Source organism: Channa argus, chromosome 15 (genome assembly GCF_033026475.1).
Source record: "Channa argus isolate prfri chromosome 15, Channa argus male v1.0, whole genome shotgun sequence".
NCBI classification, from domain to species: domain Eukaryota; kingdom Metazoa; phylum Chordata; class Actinopteri; order Anabantiformes; family Channidae; genus Channa; species Channa argus.
In genome coordinates, this window is record NC_090211.1 from 10,448,337 (window position 1) to 10,466,973 (window position 18,637).

Consider the following 18,637-nt stretch of genomic DNA (forward strand, 5'->3'; position numbering starts at 1 on the left):
TGCTTTCACTAAAGTGATCTGCTGGAGACCTTTAAATGTTATGTGAGCACTGTGAATCATCTGTTGCAGGTGTGATTTGGTAAGGTAATGGAATTGAAGTTTGAATGATATCCCATTAATTACTAGCAACCACGGAGCCAGATGGTGCATTTTTAAATCTCTAACTATGATGTTCCCTAAAGTACTCGGGATGTTCCTTTAAAAGATAAAACGCATCCAGAATTATGATCATGTGCGTGACGTCAGAGGGTTGATTAAATATTTATAGCTGGTAGCCGAAGTGTATATATCTTCATAACTTCATTATGAAAGGAAAAGGTGGGCTGAGCCTCTAAATCCCTTCGGAGGCGGACAGAGCAATCGCGCTGGAGAGATATTTTGGGGACACTGAGGACGTGTTGGACTTTTTATTTTCTCTCACAGTCGAAACACAACAATAAGGATGATAAAGATGGGCGTCAAATAGCTTTGCGATTCATTTCAAGACCGTAGCATCAGTAACTGATCCGACTTTGACTTCCTTCAAACTACTTTAGAACAACTCGTTACGCCGAGCGCTGACCCATTCTTCCCTGCACGGTCCTGTTCTTCCCCAAGTTCTCACGTAGTTCAGCAGCGTATGAACAGAAATAATGCGAGTTACACACAGTTGATGCCTCCAAGTAGCCACCCTTATCCTCACATGCCACTCTGTCTGACTTTGGAACCCATCAGACTCCAATCAGACACCAAGAAGAGAGGAAGTCTGCGATGGAAAACCATGCAGCACTTTGAACCCATGGAGTCATGGCACATAGGTTCCTCTCATCTACCAACAGATTCAGCGCCAGATTCGCCTTTATGTTCACCGTGTCACTGTCGTGCACATATTTATGTTATAATATTATTTTCTGTCGTAGCACTATCATGACAAACCAAGGCTACGAGGGGAAACGATGCCCGCCGAGTAAGAACGCAGGAGGGAAGAAACTTCTCGGAAAATTGGACGATTGCGCGTCGCAGGAAGTCAGGTACGCTCTGCACGACTCTGCTGCCCAGCGAGGACCAAGTGATCTCCGCGACCAACAGAAAGTCCGCGCCTCGTCTGGAAGTAACTGGGCTGACATGAAGCTAAAAAACATGACCGTTGCACAAAAATATGGGAGTAAAAAACTGCCTAATGCGTTAATAGTTGGTGTCAAGAAAGGAGGCACCAGGGCGGTGCTGGAATTCATCCGGATACATCCAGATGTGCGCGCACTTGGAACAGAGCCGCACTTTTTCGACAGAAACTATGACAGAGGGCTGGACTGGTACAGGTGAGAGGAAATAAAACGGTGATCAAGCATACATACGTATATATATATATAAATTTCTCTAAAACACGATTTTGCCCTGTTGTATTTCTGCATTGATTTTGCAGTGGCTATACTTGGGTCACTTTACTGTATAAACACAGAGCTCATATTGCAGTGGACTCTGAAATGCGAGGTCCTGGTTGTTAGATTATTTATTTTCCAAATGTCCATTTGTCTTGTTTTCCTAAAAGCCTGGATGCAATTAATGCCATCGTGTAAAGTACTTCAATTACAAGTGATTCATTTGGAAAAGACTCCATAAGCTTCAGCTGGGTTAACAGATACTGCACACAAACTAAAGTTTCAAGTCCTCTATAATCACATGTACTTTACAGAGTCTCTGGGATGTTTCTCTCTGTGCTGCAGTTGTCAGCAGAGCTGCATGGTGCTGAACAGACAGCTCCATGAAGCTGATGTAGGATCAGTTCACACAAACAATCACAGCCAACAGCACAGATGACACAGGCAGTCCGCAGGTTACCAGCTGCCTTCAAACTGTTTATAGACGGGCACAACGTGTTCTTGCATTGGTTGGTAAAAGCAAAGAAGCTCACAAGGTGCAACAAGCCTACAGCTTCACCCCCCATACACCTCCACATTGCTCTTGTTCACAGGGTTTCTGACCTACTGAAACTCTTGCTGTTAAAATCTGCTATTGCTATGAGAAGAAAGTTCAAGGTTTTTCTCAATAAACCTGAGCGCGTACTCCCTAAAAGTGTTGCCCTTAAGTCTGCAAATGTTCTTACAAAAATATTTTGACGCTGTATTAAATCACATCCAATTACTCAAGCTGCCTACAGTTTTCTACTGAGATAGCCAAAGTGCCACCAGTGTGGCAGGAACAGAGCACAAAGCAAAGCTTCCAAGAACACAGAACAAGTCTGTTCACAGGCTGTACTGCAGAAATAAACTGCAGTGGCTGCAGCAAACAATCATTTATGAGTACCTGTCCTTTATTCTCGTCATATGTGCACTATTTAACCCACTTTAGATTTAGGCAGCCTGAATTTGCACTTTTGTAACTAATTAGATTTTTTTTAATGATACACATTCATATTAGTTTTTATCTTCAGAGACACAGTTTAGGTTAGGATTAAATTCTTTAAGCTGTTTCATTTAGTTTAAAGCTTAGTTAACGGTGCCCTTGTAATATTACTAGTCATCATTAGGCAATAACCCCGCAGTCAAACAATGCACAACCGACCTAATCAACCACAGGCTTTAATATTTAAAAATGCATCAAGTGACACAAACCACTACCCCACTGCTTAGTAGGTAACAAGCGACACACTTTATATAATAATTTGCATGTTTTTTAAAGCCTGTTTTAATTTCAATTTCTGATATTAGTCTTATTGTTTCGTCATGGTATTTGCAGAGGAAGGAGCCTGATTTCAAACAGTAAAACTTCTCGTAAAATGATTTAAAACAACACGGTGACAAACGGCAGTGTTGGTCTTTATAATGCTCAGCCCGTTAAATCATCAACCTCAGCAAATACCTTGGCACACAGAGACATTTAATGCAGGCCCAGAGGATGTTCCATTTTCAACGGTGAAAGGCTCGATTAATTTATTCAAACACATGCACACATGGGGACAAATGTAGACACACTCTAATGAAGTGTGTTCATAACATGGGTTTACCAGTCATCAACACATGACATTGTCAAAAGTTAACTAAACACCAGTTCAACATGCAACCAGTACATTTATTTTTACATTTCATTTTACCTGATCAGACATTGTCCTGCTCCAACCATTAGTCCAGTCTCCACACCAGCAACCCTCCAGCACCTAACTCCATTATCTTAATTCAGCTAATTGATGCAGTAGTAACTGTTTACTTCACTTGAAAGCAAATTATGAAACCAGAGGTTTGGGGTTTGCAAACGTTTGTTTGTTTGTTTTGGTTTTTATCTGTCACTCTAGAAATAAACAAAGATAAACTGTGGCCACTTACTGATATTATGCCACTTGTTGGAAATTGTGAAGCTGGAACATTGCACACTGTTACAAGCTGACAGTTCATATGTTAAAGATAAATACTTAAACAACACCCTGGACATCGAGTAGATTAATTTAGGCTGTAGAAGCTGTAACTCAACTTGACGAGTGACTGAGTGATGTTCATTGTGTTCGACTGGCCCTCAGTGATTATCTGTCACAGCATTTTGGTTGTTGGCAGGGTGTCACCTAAAATACCTTTCCATTTTGATTAACTGTCACATTTGTCTCTATAGCAAGTAGCAGAATGTATTTGTACATTCTGCACATGCATTGTTGTATTGTGTTGCAGTGAGCTACTGTGAGCTGTCGCTGAGTTTTGATTTTCAATCTGTCTGTTACTTTTGTAATGAAAATCTATAAATTATCTATCCACCCATTATGTTTAACTGCTTATCCTCTTTTGGGTCATGGAGGCCTCGGGCCTATCCTAGCTGTCCTTGGGCAAGAGGCGGGTGCACCCTGGACAGGTCACCCATCAATCTCAGGGCCAACACAAAGAGACATACACACACATACAACCATTCCACACCTACAGGAATTTAAAGTCACCAATTAACCTAACATGCACGTCTTTGGACTGTGGGAAGAAACCAGAGTACCTAGAGGAAACGCAGGGAAGCACAGAAACAACATGTAAACTGTACACAGAAATGACTCAATCTGTAGGTGGATTCGAACCAGGGACCATCTAGCTGTGAGGCTGCGGTGCTAACAACTCTACGAAAATGCTGCCTAAATTATTTATGTTTTAGATTAATTATTTAGATGGTAGTAAACTTCTGAGTTTATAGTATCTTCCAAAACAATAGGCACGTAAAGCAAGACATCTTTTTCTGCAATGTACAAGCTGCAACAACCAATCAAAAAAGGAGCCAAATTATAACTATAATATACAAAATAAAACAAGCCAAGAGAGATATCCAAGGCCAGTTCCATTTATAATCATGTAAAATACCATTTACAAATGGCAATATGTAAATGCTATTAAATTTGATACAGACATTCATGGTTATCAGAGGATAATGCTCACATATTTCTTGCTCATCTGATTTTTCAAGCAGCACCACAAACAGCTCAACCCATTCACTTTAGTTTGATGACATATTTCTAAAATTACTTTATTCTCATCAGTCTTAAAGTACTTTTTGTAAACTGACTAAAAAGGTACATTTGTAAACTTAGGAACACTAATTTGTCAAAATAACATTAATGAGAACTTAGGGTCTTGAATAGCAATACGTTAATTTTGAGTTCATGTCAAACCACAGAAGATCCACTCACTCTTTGTCTGAGCTTACGAACACATCTTACAGTCTTCATTAGCAAATGCAAGTGCCTCTGTTGTCATTATGTGGACAAACATAAATAATTGACTTATCATTTTCAACACTAATATACCTGTAAAAAAGCTTTCACTCATTCTCAGAAGCTATTATCTGTTGGACAGACAGAAACGTACATCTGACACCAAATTAGCTCTCATCGGTTTCAGTGCACTGACCAGACGTTCTGCACAGTCTGCCCTGTTACATTAAGCGTGTGACAGATCATTTAGGCTCAGAAGAAAAATGGTGCAACATTCATTACTGTGCCTCCTGAACAGAACGCACACATGGCCTCATTTATTTTGGATGAGGGTATTCACATAACCATACAGGAACTGATAAAACATCCACCAATTTCCTCGCTCTTTTCTTGCCACTTTTTCCATTCTCCACACAGTCATAAAGATCAAACAAACACACGTCGCTATACAGCATCAAGACTTAAAAGGGCATCTCAGCTCTATTGATTTCACAGGAGTCAGAAGCACTTCTAGTAGATTCCCTGAGAAGTGTTGAAATTGTATGAGAGGCTGCAGCTATGGATATTCTCCAGGTCCACATTAATTGGCTCAGGGAGGCAGGGAGCTCTGGAACAGTATCATCAGAAAGGTTGATGAGGACAGAAAGTTAGAAGGTTCGCGCTTAACACTGAAAACTACACATTATAGAGCAAGGAATGGTCAGGCATGACTCTGCATGATTAATGAGCTGCCTTCATGCCGGTGAAGCCCAGAGATATGTAGTGGTTAAGATACAAATAACGTCCCAGTCAGCCCACTTTCACAACTTGCACCACTTCATTATTAGTTATCGTTTGGTTAGTTTATTGGTTGGTGGGTTGGTTCACTACTCTGGTGCAGGCTGAATTGTCTCACCAATAAGAGGTGGATTACCAAGATTTGTCATTATATAAGAAATTTCATTATTTTCTTCTAATGCCTCAGTGAGGTTAACATTTATGGTTTGGAGTGAAATATCTCAACAACTGTGGGACAGTGTGTGTGTGTGTGTGTGTGTGTGTGTGTGTACAACAAAACAATAATGTAGAAAAGGTGTCATAACACAGAGTTATTTTAGTATTTAATACCTTTATGCAGGGAACATCATGGCCCATTTTGTAGTTGTATCCCACCACTACTCATCCCACACCATACAGAGCCAAGTATCTATCAACCCAACTTGCAGATTAAGGACATACTCCCAACAATGCTATTGCTTGAATGGGTTAAATGCCTTGGATAACTGACACATATGTGCAACATGTAAAATATTCCATTGATTTTATTTATAAATTTACTTGCTTTTGATAACAACCTGACTCCTAAAAATTGCATTTATACAGCAGCATTTAGTAGAAGTTTTTTTTTTAAATAGCCACCTGGAAACATAAATGTAATGCAAAAGCACAAAATATTAGTACAAAATAGGACTACTGAAAAATTAGCAAGATTCGCTGACATCCAATGTATGTCCCTATAACTATGGGTCATTAAAAGCTGCATGCACAGGTGCCCTATTTTTTTAGTGAAGGACAGTCTCTTCTGGCACACGGGTGCTGATGAAGTCATTAGTGACATAATGTATTTTTGCATACTAGTAAAATTTGCTGTAGGTCAACCAATAAATTAAATACAGTTAAAAAGATGGCTCCGTCAAAATTCCTTTAGGAGACATGATTCTAGAAAAATCCAGCAGTTAGCTAGCCTCACCCCACATTTAGAGATTGTCATGTTGTTAACTTTCACCCTGTGGCAGACCCAGTGTAACCCTACTGAGCAGGCATCACATCCTGTCTGAGCTTTCCCTCCTTTCCCCTGTTCTGTCCTTTTGTATTTCTCAACATCGAAGTAGAGAGAAAAACTGGTACAGGTGTGTCGACCATCCACTCTCCTTTCGTACTAAGTATCCTTGACTGTCACATTGCTACAGGTTATACAGTAAACCCAGAAGGAATTTCTAAGAGCTCCAGTGTTGATGAAAATTCAAGAAATCTCATTTATGTCAGTTAAGATGCTGCTGTGAAACTGCACAAAGAGGTGTGAAATTGAGGGAGGATGTGACTTACAGTGTGTGGGGGCAGGACATAATCTGCCTATCAGTGATTAAGACTATCACTCATAATGTCACAATGGTATTATCATGAAGGACATTTCATGTAAATTATGTTATATAAAAAACATTTTCACTTTAGCCATCATGCAGATGGTACAACACCACTGAAAAAAAAGCCTTCACAGAATTTATTTTACACGTTCATCAGTTAAGATTAGAAGCTCGCCAGCTGGATATTCATCAAAATATACACAAACAGTTAAAACAATAGGCAGTATTTCCCATTTGAAGATGAGAAATTCAGGATTTCAGACACTTTCCCGTCTGAGTGTCTTCATTTCAGTGTCCATGGATACTTTCCCGTGCCACATGTTAATGTGACAGCTCGTAGCTCAGTTCAATTCAACGTGTTATTGCTCAAGGAGAGCAAGTGTCAGTCATTTCCCTCTGCAGACCCAACCATGAATAATTGTTATTTCAAGGAAAACAAGAGCCTAGAGTTAAAATGACAGCAATTAAATAGGATTTGGTCCAAGGTGAAATACATTATGCAGTTTCTTTTAACAGTATGGCAGAGCTGTTTTGTCCTGTTATTAATGTGGTTTGATGCTATTATGTGGCTGAGAACAAACCTCTTGTCAGAAAGATTATCTGCTTCTAGACATCGTGCCGAGTCAATCTGCTATTTTCAACCAATTTGTCTCCAATTAAATTAAAGAAATAGATGCTTGATTTTCAAGATGCTGAATTGTTATTCACCTCTGTCCCCCACCTAGCTAAATTGGCTGCAAGATTGCTGCATTTGTGTGAACTGCTCTTTGTTGACTCTTGATAGACATTCAAGACATCAGGCCTCAGTTGCTGGTGATTAATGATCACATGTCATCATAGCTGTAATCTAAGTGAGTGATACTTTAATAATGGAGCAGCCTCTCCAGTACAGACTGGATCTATTCTGTCATATCAGGAGAGAGGGAGATGCCATTTTTAGGAAGCATAGTGGCACAAACATTATGAGAATCATGCAGCATAAGAACATTTTCTCTGCACAGCCTACCTGCATAATACAAACTGTTAATGGTTTTGGGCGGCAGGGAGCAACTCTGTGGCAGTGGCTTCTCAGGACATTTCAGGATAAATGGTTTGTGTGAAACAATATCCATGAGTAGATTTTTTTGTTTAGTTTTTAAAGTGTATATATATACATATATATATATATATATATATATATATATTTATATATATATATATATAAATGAATATCAATGAGCAAATGAATTTGCTGCAATTCAACACAAAATTCCAATACTTGAAAGCTCCAATTGAAATCATACTGTGTCGAATAAATACTAATCAGACCACAATACTCTGGTAAATGAATCCAACTTTGCATGGCTAGTATTTTCACAGGCAGGTGTTTAGCGTTTTCTGACTTTGCGTTTCCTCTAATACAAAGTTTGAGCTATACCTGCAATAAAGAGTCATCATGAAACAACTTGCTTTTTCTGCCCCAAACCTTATTTTATATAAAATATTGCTGAGGAGTGTGACCATCATGAATCTGCATGGTGCTTACTGTGTTAACACATAGATGAAGCGAGCCCAGGAGACAATATCTTTTAATATACAGTGTAATTTTTTTTTGTTAAATTAGTCCAGAGACTGGACAAACACAGTGGGTAATAGATACTTGGCTTCATCCCTCCACCTCGTCAGCCTGTGAGCCTGCGTATTGCTAAATGTGTTGTTATTAGTCCTTGTAACATTTGTGGTCAAGTGGGAGGTAAAGGCTCTTCTCTAAATCTTTCTGCCCCTGCAGAAACACTTCACATTATGATTAATGGCATCTAATTTAATTCACTGGCATATTAGTGTTTTAACACTAGTCAGTACTTAGTCAAATTATTAGAGTTGCAGGTGAGGACTCATAAAATACGAACAGTTTTGACATAGAATACACGGGTATATCCACGTCAACATGTCACATGTACAGTGAGCTGTCTTAAAACCATGTGTGTATGTATGTAGGTCTACTATCTAGGGCTGCTGCAGCTGTGTAATGATTGCACGTGAAAAGGGCTTCCTGGTAAACCCACTTGCTCCATTTGTGTGATTGTTAGTTATACAGCCTTCTTGCATGACCATTTTTGTGTTATGCTCCAGACCTTTACAGCAAGCTTGTCTTGAACTGACAATACGCAACATTCAGTTTTAAGTTCAAACTGGAGTGAAGAGACAGTAATAAATCCTGAGTTCATTGATTGTTCACAAGGAGATGATTCAAAGCTGACCTTTACTTGTTCTGATGGTCTGCATCCCTGATGAACCTGCGTTGCTCTTTACAAGTTTAAGTTGTTCAACAAGACACACTGTCTGGAGCTGAACAAGCCACTGTTTCCTTGCATTTCCTCAGCTAAGCTGAACCCCTAGAAAAAAAATAGATGAAGTGACGCAGCAATATGCATCTTCTTATTTAGTTTATTTGCAGTGTCACATGCATGAGTTTGCAATCTGTAATGTAATACAACAGCTCAGCACCACACAACCTTTAATGTCCAGTTCATCTTTGTTCGAGACTACCTTCCTGTAAAATACGACATAGCAGTTTTTTTGTACCAGCAGCCAAAACGACCAACAGATACAACTAGAGTCCGTAGAGATTCGGTGGTGGATAATTAACAAAGCACAGGACTATTCCCATGGGGGATTAGTGTTTCAGTCAAGTGTTAAACTACATGTGTTGTAATGTTTCAACGAGTAACATGTATGTGACACATCATGCGATTGAGAAGTAGTGATTTTTAAGGTAACCCTTGACTTTTTACTAACCCCAGTCATCTTTATTTAGTGCCTATCCCTAGCCTGAGATCATGGTGATGTTGTTGTGCCTAACCCTAACCGACTCTCTTTAATTGCACACTTTAAATCTAGTTTTTTGGAGTGTTAAGAGCAAAAACGTTTTGTAAAACTAGCTCCAGTGCACACAGTGGTATCCACCATTTTGCTGACTGGTGCCAGAAGGGGTGCAATTTTAACAGACGGCAATTCTGTTGGTCATATGAGATAGTATGGACAAATAACCTAACATATACTGGCATAAGTGTCCGGATAGGTTGCACTGTTCATGTTAGATGGCAGAGAAGGTTTGTATGTAGTACGTGGTAATTGTTTGGAGTATCTTGTTATACTGGACTACAGTTTGGGAAAATGTAGTTTATTTTTGCCCTGGCAGCCACGGGGTGTACAAAGGCTAATATCCCTGTTATATTTATTAACGCCTTAATGTCTTCAACAACACCAACGACAGGCCACAATTGTCACTTTTATGAAATATAACTACATATATATCCAAATTGAACAGACAAAGTCAACTTAATTCAAGAACAAAACTACCTGCTTTGATTTTTAAAGGCTGTCAAACAAAAGTTATCCTCATGTTGCGTATTATTACAGGTGCTGTGTTAGGTGGTTTCTAACTCTAACTCTAACTCTAACTAAATTTAAAATAAATTGCTGCCTAAGGACTGGCTATCCATTTTTTTAAAATTAGATTTCCAGTCCTGTGTGACCTCAGATGAACCCTTTTTGGTGGAAGGTACTCCTCCTGACAGGCTGTGTACAGTACATCTTTCATAACACTATGGATGGGTGACTCAATCTTTAGAGCCCTATGAAAAGATGATGTTTAGCACAACCTTTTCTGCAAATGCCACACTAAATATAACTGTATTTGCATTACTTTTCGCATATTTTTAACATTTGGTTTTCATGGACCAAATGGTATTTTCACCCTTGTCTTTATTAAGATTGAATGAGACTCTTAATTGACTATACTGGTCTATAACTGTTGTCTTGCACCGACTGCTTTAGAAAATGTGACATGGTCTCCCAGTAGAAATGCACACTGCAGCAGAATTGTGTATCTGGGTTTAATAGGGAGTCCTTGGAATTTTCAAATAAAGACATGTCTGTGACTTATTCCTCTATAATGATATAGTAGCATCCAGAGGGAACTAAATGTGAACTTCAGACCTCCTGCTTCCTCAGCTCCAACAGAGATAAATCGTTCAGCGTGATAGCCAGCAGGCTCTTTCAGGGTCACTACAATATGCAGACTTGGTTTCAGCTCAGTGTAGCTCATTAATGACTGGCAATGACTGGTATGCATTCCACTACTTCTGAACCTAACTGTACAAGTTACAGCTGTATCCTCTCACAAAGTAGGCAATAAAGCTATCTAAAACATTTCATCGAATCATTCCAATGACGTACTGTCAGAAAATTAAAAAGCATATTTTTAAAAAGCCAGACAGGTAGGAACTGAAAAAAAAAAAAGCTTTACAAGCCAGGTTCAGCCAACAGGAACAAAAGTGCTTGTTACAGAAGATACAGCTGGCAGAATTGGTATACACCAGTCCAGAAGGAACCTGAAAATATTACTAATCTTGCAAATGTCTAAGGTAATATAGAGACACCGTCCTCCTGTAAAATACAAGACTATTGGTCAGTTGTAAGAGCAATCATAATTGATCAAAATTAGAACATACCAATGCCACCTAATATTTAAACCCAGAAAAGCTTGGAAGGAGGAGGTTGGTGTGGGTACATGGGACATCAAAACACAGGACTTTAGCACAGGAGACCAAAGTGCAGGTCTACAGTCAATATACTGATGGTGCCCCTGTTTATAACCAGTCAGGTGACACTGTAGAAGCAGTGACTTTTTTAGGCAAATCGTGGCATTTTCCTAAACCTGACCTCCTTTATTTCATGACTAAACCCAAACCTGATAACTTTGTGTCTAAACCCAACCAAATGTGTGCACAGTTGTGTTACAGCATTTCTGACTATTTCTGGCAAAACTTGTGTTACACAAGTTGCCATTTTGGTGCCAGAGGTTTTCTTAATATTCCAACCTTTTTAATTCTCATTACTCACATAGCGATTTGATGTTTTCTTTTCTTCCTTCTTATCTGTCACTGTGTTTTAGTAACAAAAAATTCATGATTGGGGATCAATAAAGTCTTATCTTATTTTATTTTATATGAAAGAAATTAATATACAGTATTGTGAGATGAGGAAGTGAAAGTGAAAGATAACTAGGTGGAAACCTCAGGTGTTTAGATCAGTGAATGAGTGTTTGAACAGAAGGGCTCAGGTGGGCAGCCTGTGCACTAGAGAGGGAGAAGATGCAGCTTGAGAGTAGCTCAGGACATCAGCTGAGACATTGAAGACAAAACAAATGGCCTGTCTTGACACCAACACATAAAAATAAAAAAAAATGATTTCTAGAATAATTACAATAAAATACTGCACCAACCATTTGCAGTGTAGTAAAATGATATCATTATCAATGTCAAAGTTCACATTTTGTTTAGCATTACTAATATATTGTTTTATTTGACCAAAATTACCAACAGCAACAAATACAATTTCTCCAGTAAATGCAGTGCAGCATCCAGAACAAATTAGCTTTCAACCATGTTCTCTTTTTTAAGCCGAAACAGGTCTCATTTACAGTATTGAGCAGATCTTTCACACCTGAGTTAATTTTCCTGGAGTGATTAAAATGTCACAGCCAAGCCTGTAATGCATCCTCACTTAAGGTTTCACTAGGAAGTGTGAAGAAGATTGTAAATTACCCCAAAGAATGTAGCGTTGACACAGAGTGAGAAGGTGGTAATCAATCAGAGCACTTCACTCAAATGTCAGTTAATCAAGGTGTACACCCTTTTTTTTGTGTGTGTGTGTGTGTGTGTTTGCATGTGACAGCCGCCGCCCGGAGGAAAGATGGTCACATTAAAATACTGTGTGTTTCTACTGATACATGCGCACTGTTCTGCCAGTGATTATTCCATTAGAATTAAATTTGTGTAGATTTTTTTTAATTTTAAAAAATTATTAGGAAGCATAGACTGAACAGCTTTTAGTACACCAAAACCTGCTGCTCCAATTTTATCTTCTAACTTCAGCTGTTGTGTGCTGGGCTGATAGTTTCTTGGGGGCATGGGAGAAAAAAAAAAACCCTGAAAAGTAAATGTTAGATGGTGGATTCAGACACCTGCCGTAGGTATCACATGTTCCCCTTCTGGCCTGATTTTGTGTTATCTCAATAATGAACAGATAGTTGAGGCTGCTGCTTCCATGTGCTTGAGTGAACAAGAAAATTATGTATTAAAAATAATAAATCTGCTCATCACTTGCTTTTTTTTTGTTACTTCATCACATAAAAAGCCATATGTGACCATTACAGGTTAATGTGTAGCCATTAAAATCAGCTGTAGCAGAGCAGGCTCAGGTGGATGTTAATTTTGCGACAGTTAATGAACATGAACGTGAGCCTGATCTACAAAATGCTACATCAAAAAACTAAAAATGAATAAAAAACATTAGAGGCACCCCCAGTATTCCTCATTAACATCTCCCCAAGAAAGGCAGCTTGGAACTTATTGGTCAGGCTGCTCACACTGACTTGAAAGCATCCTTTTAAAACATAAATAGACCTGATTTCAATAAAAATTAAAGACTAACATCCTTTGATCATTGGATTGCACCTTGTTCCTCTTGGCCACAGTTACTGCTAGTTATTTCTAATCATTTGTACTGACAAACACAGGTGAAACATAATACACCAGAGCTCAGAGGGCACGGTTGGTGCAGATATCAGTTTAATGAGCCCTTGGGTGAGATTGGAGTCATAGATAGATGGTGCACAGCAGAATAGGCTACTGTTAATATTTTTGTTTTCATTTTATTTGCACAGAGACTGAAGATTCAATGAAGTCTTCACATAATTGGAAACACGTTGTTGTCTGCTTGGGATTTATTCATCTGCCAGTAGAATTTTTATTTTTTATTTTTTATTACTCACACAATTTTTTTGGTTTATTCGGATAGTTTCACTAGGCCACCTCTCTTCGAGGAACACTGTGATCACACACACACACACACACACACACACACACACACACACAAAATTGGCATTATTTGGTGAATTCTATTAAGAGCTCTTCTAAAAAAGAAGTAAAAAAGTTCACACACCCAAATCCAAAGAGGTTTTTACTTGCATTTCTTTAGGACTCTTTATGCCTTCTTCAGTGTGCGGTGCATTTAAGAGAGGACAATCATTTTATTTCCCAACTTTGATATGTGGGTGACATTGCCACACAGATGTTGTAATCTGATTACTACTACAACTAGGAGAAGCCTACTGGATTTTTGTATTAAATGTTCTGGCTCCTACTAATTAAAATGAGAAATTTGACCAATGTCCTTACATGAAATTACTTGAATAATTATATTGGCTTATTATAATGCTTTTTTTACTTAAAAATAATTAATTACAGAAAGTTGGAGGACTTCCTGAAAGTATCCAAAAAACAATATTCACTTAAACCTAAGCTGAGTCCTGTTTTGTGCTTCATCCAAATCAAATATCAACCAAAGGTTTATCACATCATAAAATATACTTTTAATATAACATTTGTAGCAGTTTTAGAAGCTATGAACAAACGGTCATTGTGCAGATTGGGACATATTAATAAATGCGCCTACTGTATATGCCGTTTTTAAACCACCTACTTTTGTCTTATTCATCTGGAACACTTGTTGGGCAGATGGAGACAAATGAAGCCACTCTTGTAATTACCCTTAATTAAGTTAATTAGGCTGTAACTTATCCTGTAAGTAAAATTGTATATGTGATTTAAGGTGTGAACGAGCTGGAGTTAAGTACAGATGAAAACTTTTTCTAGAGAACACTAGAACACACATAAACCTGTCAAAGCGGCAGGATTTTCTGGGGACAGTGTATTGTTGACCTTCTTTACATTTACATGACAACTGATCCTACACTGCAGGTGGCTTTCCTACTGTTCCCATGCTGTCTACTCCAGTGACAAGATGGAAATAGGTCTATGTACAAATTAGTTGTAATTTATTTGGTGCTGAGACTCTGGGAGAAAGAAAAAACACACATAACAGCTGTTGAAAATCAATAACTCAAGGTAAGTTAGTACATGCTGCGATTTCCTCTTATAGGCAGCCTCACCTGGATATTTAAACGCTGTATCCAAACAAAAAGAGCCAATGTGATGGAAAACCCACAGTGAGAAGTCTCCTCTTCTCCTCGGGGGCGACTGTGGCGCAGGAAGGTAGAGCGGTTGTCCACCAATCTCACAGTTGTTGGTTCAATCCCCAGCTCCTCCGGTCACATGTCGAAGTGTCCTTGAGCAAGACACTGATCCCCAACTTAGTTGCTCCCGGTGAGTGTTGGTCAGCTGCATAGCAGCTCCCCCATCGGTGTATGAATGTGTGTGTGATTGTTAGTGTGAATGGGTGAATAAGAAGCAGTGTAAAGCGCTTTGAGTGCCAATAGGTAGAAAAGCGCTATATAAGTGCAGACCATTTACTCTTAATTGAGCATCTTTTTATGAACACTTTATTCCCAGAGCCCTCATGATTTGGTGAATGTGTAAACATGCTGTCTACAGAAAAGCGCTGCATACAATTATATTTTCAGCACCACGTGGACTAAATATTGTGACTGGTCAGTGTAACATTCAAGCACAAATGTGTGACCTTTCACAGGGTCAACCCAGGGTTTTGTGATATGACCAGTTTGTTTTAAGCACATACAGGATACAGCACATCTACTGTACACTCTCTGCACCTCAGAGGAGGGTGAAAATGACTGGACATGAGAAGCTATATAACAAAGATAACCTCCACCTCAGGATACAGCCAAAGATGGGTTTAGAGTCTGCGCCTTCTGGAAAATGTCTGCAAGTTTTTTTTTAGTGTGTAGCAAAGCTGTTTGCTTGAAAAGGTGCTGTTCTCATAAAAGATTAATAGTTGCCTCGTGGCCCAGAGGCACCCAAGCCAACAACTCAGGATTCATAAATAAAGCTAAATGGATCAATATTTCCAAGACTTTAGAGGTAACCTATGGCTACCTCTACCTTGAGAAAGAAAGCTTTGAGAAAGGTTAGGTTTTAATCGAAGCCTTCCCCCAGTAATAATAAAGAAAGTGTGGTATTTAATCATCGGAGCTGTGTGGTAACCTACCTGAAATCCAGAAACGGAGTCACATGCTGTGACATAGAGGTGAAACTTCAGGTACTATATAATCATAAATCTAAAAGACATTTTTAAAAGTATCATTTTGGAATTACTCTTTCCAAAATGCAACATTACTCCGCTGACTCCACAGCAGTCACGTGTGTGGATGTTCTAACAAATGTAGCTGAGGCGTTTACCGTCTCAAAAGCCAACACCAGATGCCCATCAATCAACTTTTATTGAACCAAAGTGTCAAAGCAAAACAACATATTACAGTGGGAAGGACAACTCACATGACAAAGATGACAAATAGGAACATTTGCCTGTACTTTGCAAAGCCATTATGTTGGCAGCATGATGATGATAATTATGATTCATGTTTTTGTTGTATAAACTTTCCCATCAACAATGAATGTCTAACAAATCTATGTTTATCTGGTCTTGGTTTATGGTCATTTAATACTCTTACCTGGAAGTTTGATATGACACTGTAAATCTATAGTTTGCCTTGCAAAGTCTTGAAATATAATCAAACTGCATTGAATGGAAAACCAATATTTCTACAGATCTTGTTACATAACCAGTGCTTTAGTAGTTTAGGCCTTTCTTTGTGGTGCAGAGTAACTAAGTACATAAGGTTCTAGATAACAGTCCCGGGGTACTCCCTTTGCTTGGGTATTTTCATTGTTTGCACTAAAGTATCTAAAAACTCCTTCTACCATTAAATACAGCACTGTAGCTACATGTTGCTTTTTCAAAATTGTCTGCCACTGTCACCTACATGACAGAAAAGTAATGGATCTGGGCAGAAAAAATAACGTTTGCTGACTCATCCGTCTGTGTTTTCTTCTTCTTGTTTTTCTCCCAAGGGGTCTTATGCCACGAACACTAGACAGCCAGATAACATTAGAGAAGACTCCAAGCTATTTTGTCACCAGAGAGGCACCCAGACGAATCTCCAGCATGTCCCATGAGACTAAGTTGATTGTTGTGGTGCGTAACCCAGTCACAAGAGCCATTTCTGACTACACACAGACTCTTTCAAAGAAGCCCGATATACCCACATTTGAAGAACTGGCCTTTAAGAATAAAAGTTTGGGGCTCGTAGACACTTCCTGGAATGCCATTCGTATCGGGATGTATATTCTGCATTTGGAGAACTGGCTGCAGTACTTTCGGCTGTCGCAGATGCACTTTGTGAGTGGGGAGCGGCTGATCACGGATCCAGCAGGGGAAATGGGTCGTGTTCAGGACTTTTTAGGACTGAAACGAATAATAACAGACAAGCACTTCTACTTTAATCGAACCAAAGGCTTCCCCTGTCTGAAAAAGCCGGAGAGCAGCAGCCAGCCACGCTGCCTTGGAAAATCCAAAGGCCGGACTCATGTACAGATCGACCAGGAGGTCATAGAGCAACTGCAGGAGTTTTACAGGCCATTCAATATCAAATTCTATGAAACTGTGGGACAAGACTTCAAGTGGGATTGAGAGTACCATAACAAAACAGGGATGTTTTTAAAATGGCTGGCATTTAAATTGGGGTGTCTTCAACAAAATGTTTCAAAAAATTTAATTTTATTGAAGTACAGTATGTATAAATCTCCATTAAAAAAATCCAATAATACACAATTCAGATATTTAAAATTATCATAAATAAGCTTACATCATATTGGGTCATGAAGACAAGTGCCATTTCTAAAGGATATATTTTCTTTATGTTATACACGATACGATATATGAATTCATGAATGGGCAACCAGCACTTAATCATCATCACTTCATTAACCAGCAGCAATCACAATGCCTTCCTGTAATTTTGCCCCACCACACTTACATTAATGACATTCTTTGAATATTTATACCATTCCCAAGTTTAAAGAAATCACTGGTTGACTGTTAATTAAAATGACTTCTCAACATGCAACAAAATAAAATCCGTCTGTCCAGTCTGTCAATTATACTTCACTGCGATTTGTGGCCAATTTCCCGAATAAATGTACTGTAACTTAAAAGAAGAATAGAACAGCTGCATTAAGGCAGATGCTGTGACTCTGATAATTCAGAGTTTATTGTGTTAGTATTTTTGTTGTGATCATCAAAATAAATGGTAAAATTTTACATTTCAAGTATTTATTTGATATATTTGTTGTTTTTCTTGCCTCTCAATTATATAGTAATAGTAGTAACAGAGTACAATCAGATGTATTCCCTATTTTTTGACTTTCCATAAAGTCCACACAGACAACTACAATAATATACAGACTTCATGTTACAGTATGTAGGAGTTAACCTGTACATTTGAGCAGGACATTTACTGATATTTCATGAGCAAATTTCACATCCTTTGATGGATTTAAATCAGACTCCTTCTTTAGAAAAGGGTCTTCACTCTAAGAAGCTCGTGTTAACCTACTGAATTTTCACTATTAATCCAATCAGTGTTATCATTAATCATTTTCTCTAAAAACAAAACCCTCAACAAAAGAAGAGAGAGAGAGAGAAAGATTAGAAAAGGAAACAATGAAAGCAAGGAGAATACAATGAAAGTCAAAAAATAAAATGTGCTGGATAAATATAAATAAATTAATATGGCAGCACATGTTCAGTGGCATTCAAGCTGTGCACATTGTAGTCTGCCAGATTATATATAATATATATAATATATTACCTTCCATCACTGCTGAACCTGCAAGTGCAGGCATTCTGTTTTTAGGTTTAAGGAAATAACCAACACTGAATGGTCTGAGATATCCCCATTCCTCTGATTTTGTTTCAGTCCTTCGAACTGTTTTGGTTGAAGTGACTGATGAGAAAATCTACAGTATTTGTTTGGAACTGGAAGCAATAAAGTTGG

At 38.5% G+C, this 18,637-nt stretch overlaps 1 protein-coding gene across 1 annotated transcript; it reads left to right on the forward strand.

Annotated features, from left to right (window-relative positions):
• Positions 1–289: 289 nt before the first annotated feature.
• hs3st2 (heparan sulfate (glucosamine) 3-O-sulfotransferase 2) lies at positions 290–17,909 on the forward strand. Its single transcript, XM_067478442.1, has 2 exons — positions 290–1,298; positions 16,653–17,909. The coding sequence occupies exons 1-2, from the start codon at positions 787–789 to the stop codon at positions 17,269–17,271; spliced, it is 1,131 nt and encodes a 376-aa protein (XP_067334543.1). The 5' UTR covers positions 290–786; the 3' UTR covers positions 17,272–17,909.
• The last annotated feature ends 728 nt before the right edge of the window (positions 17,910–18,637 follow it).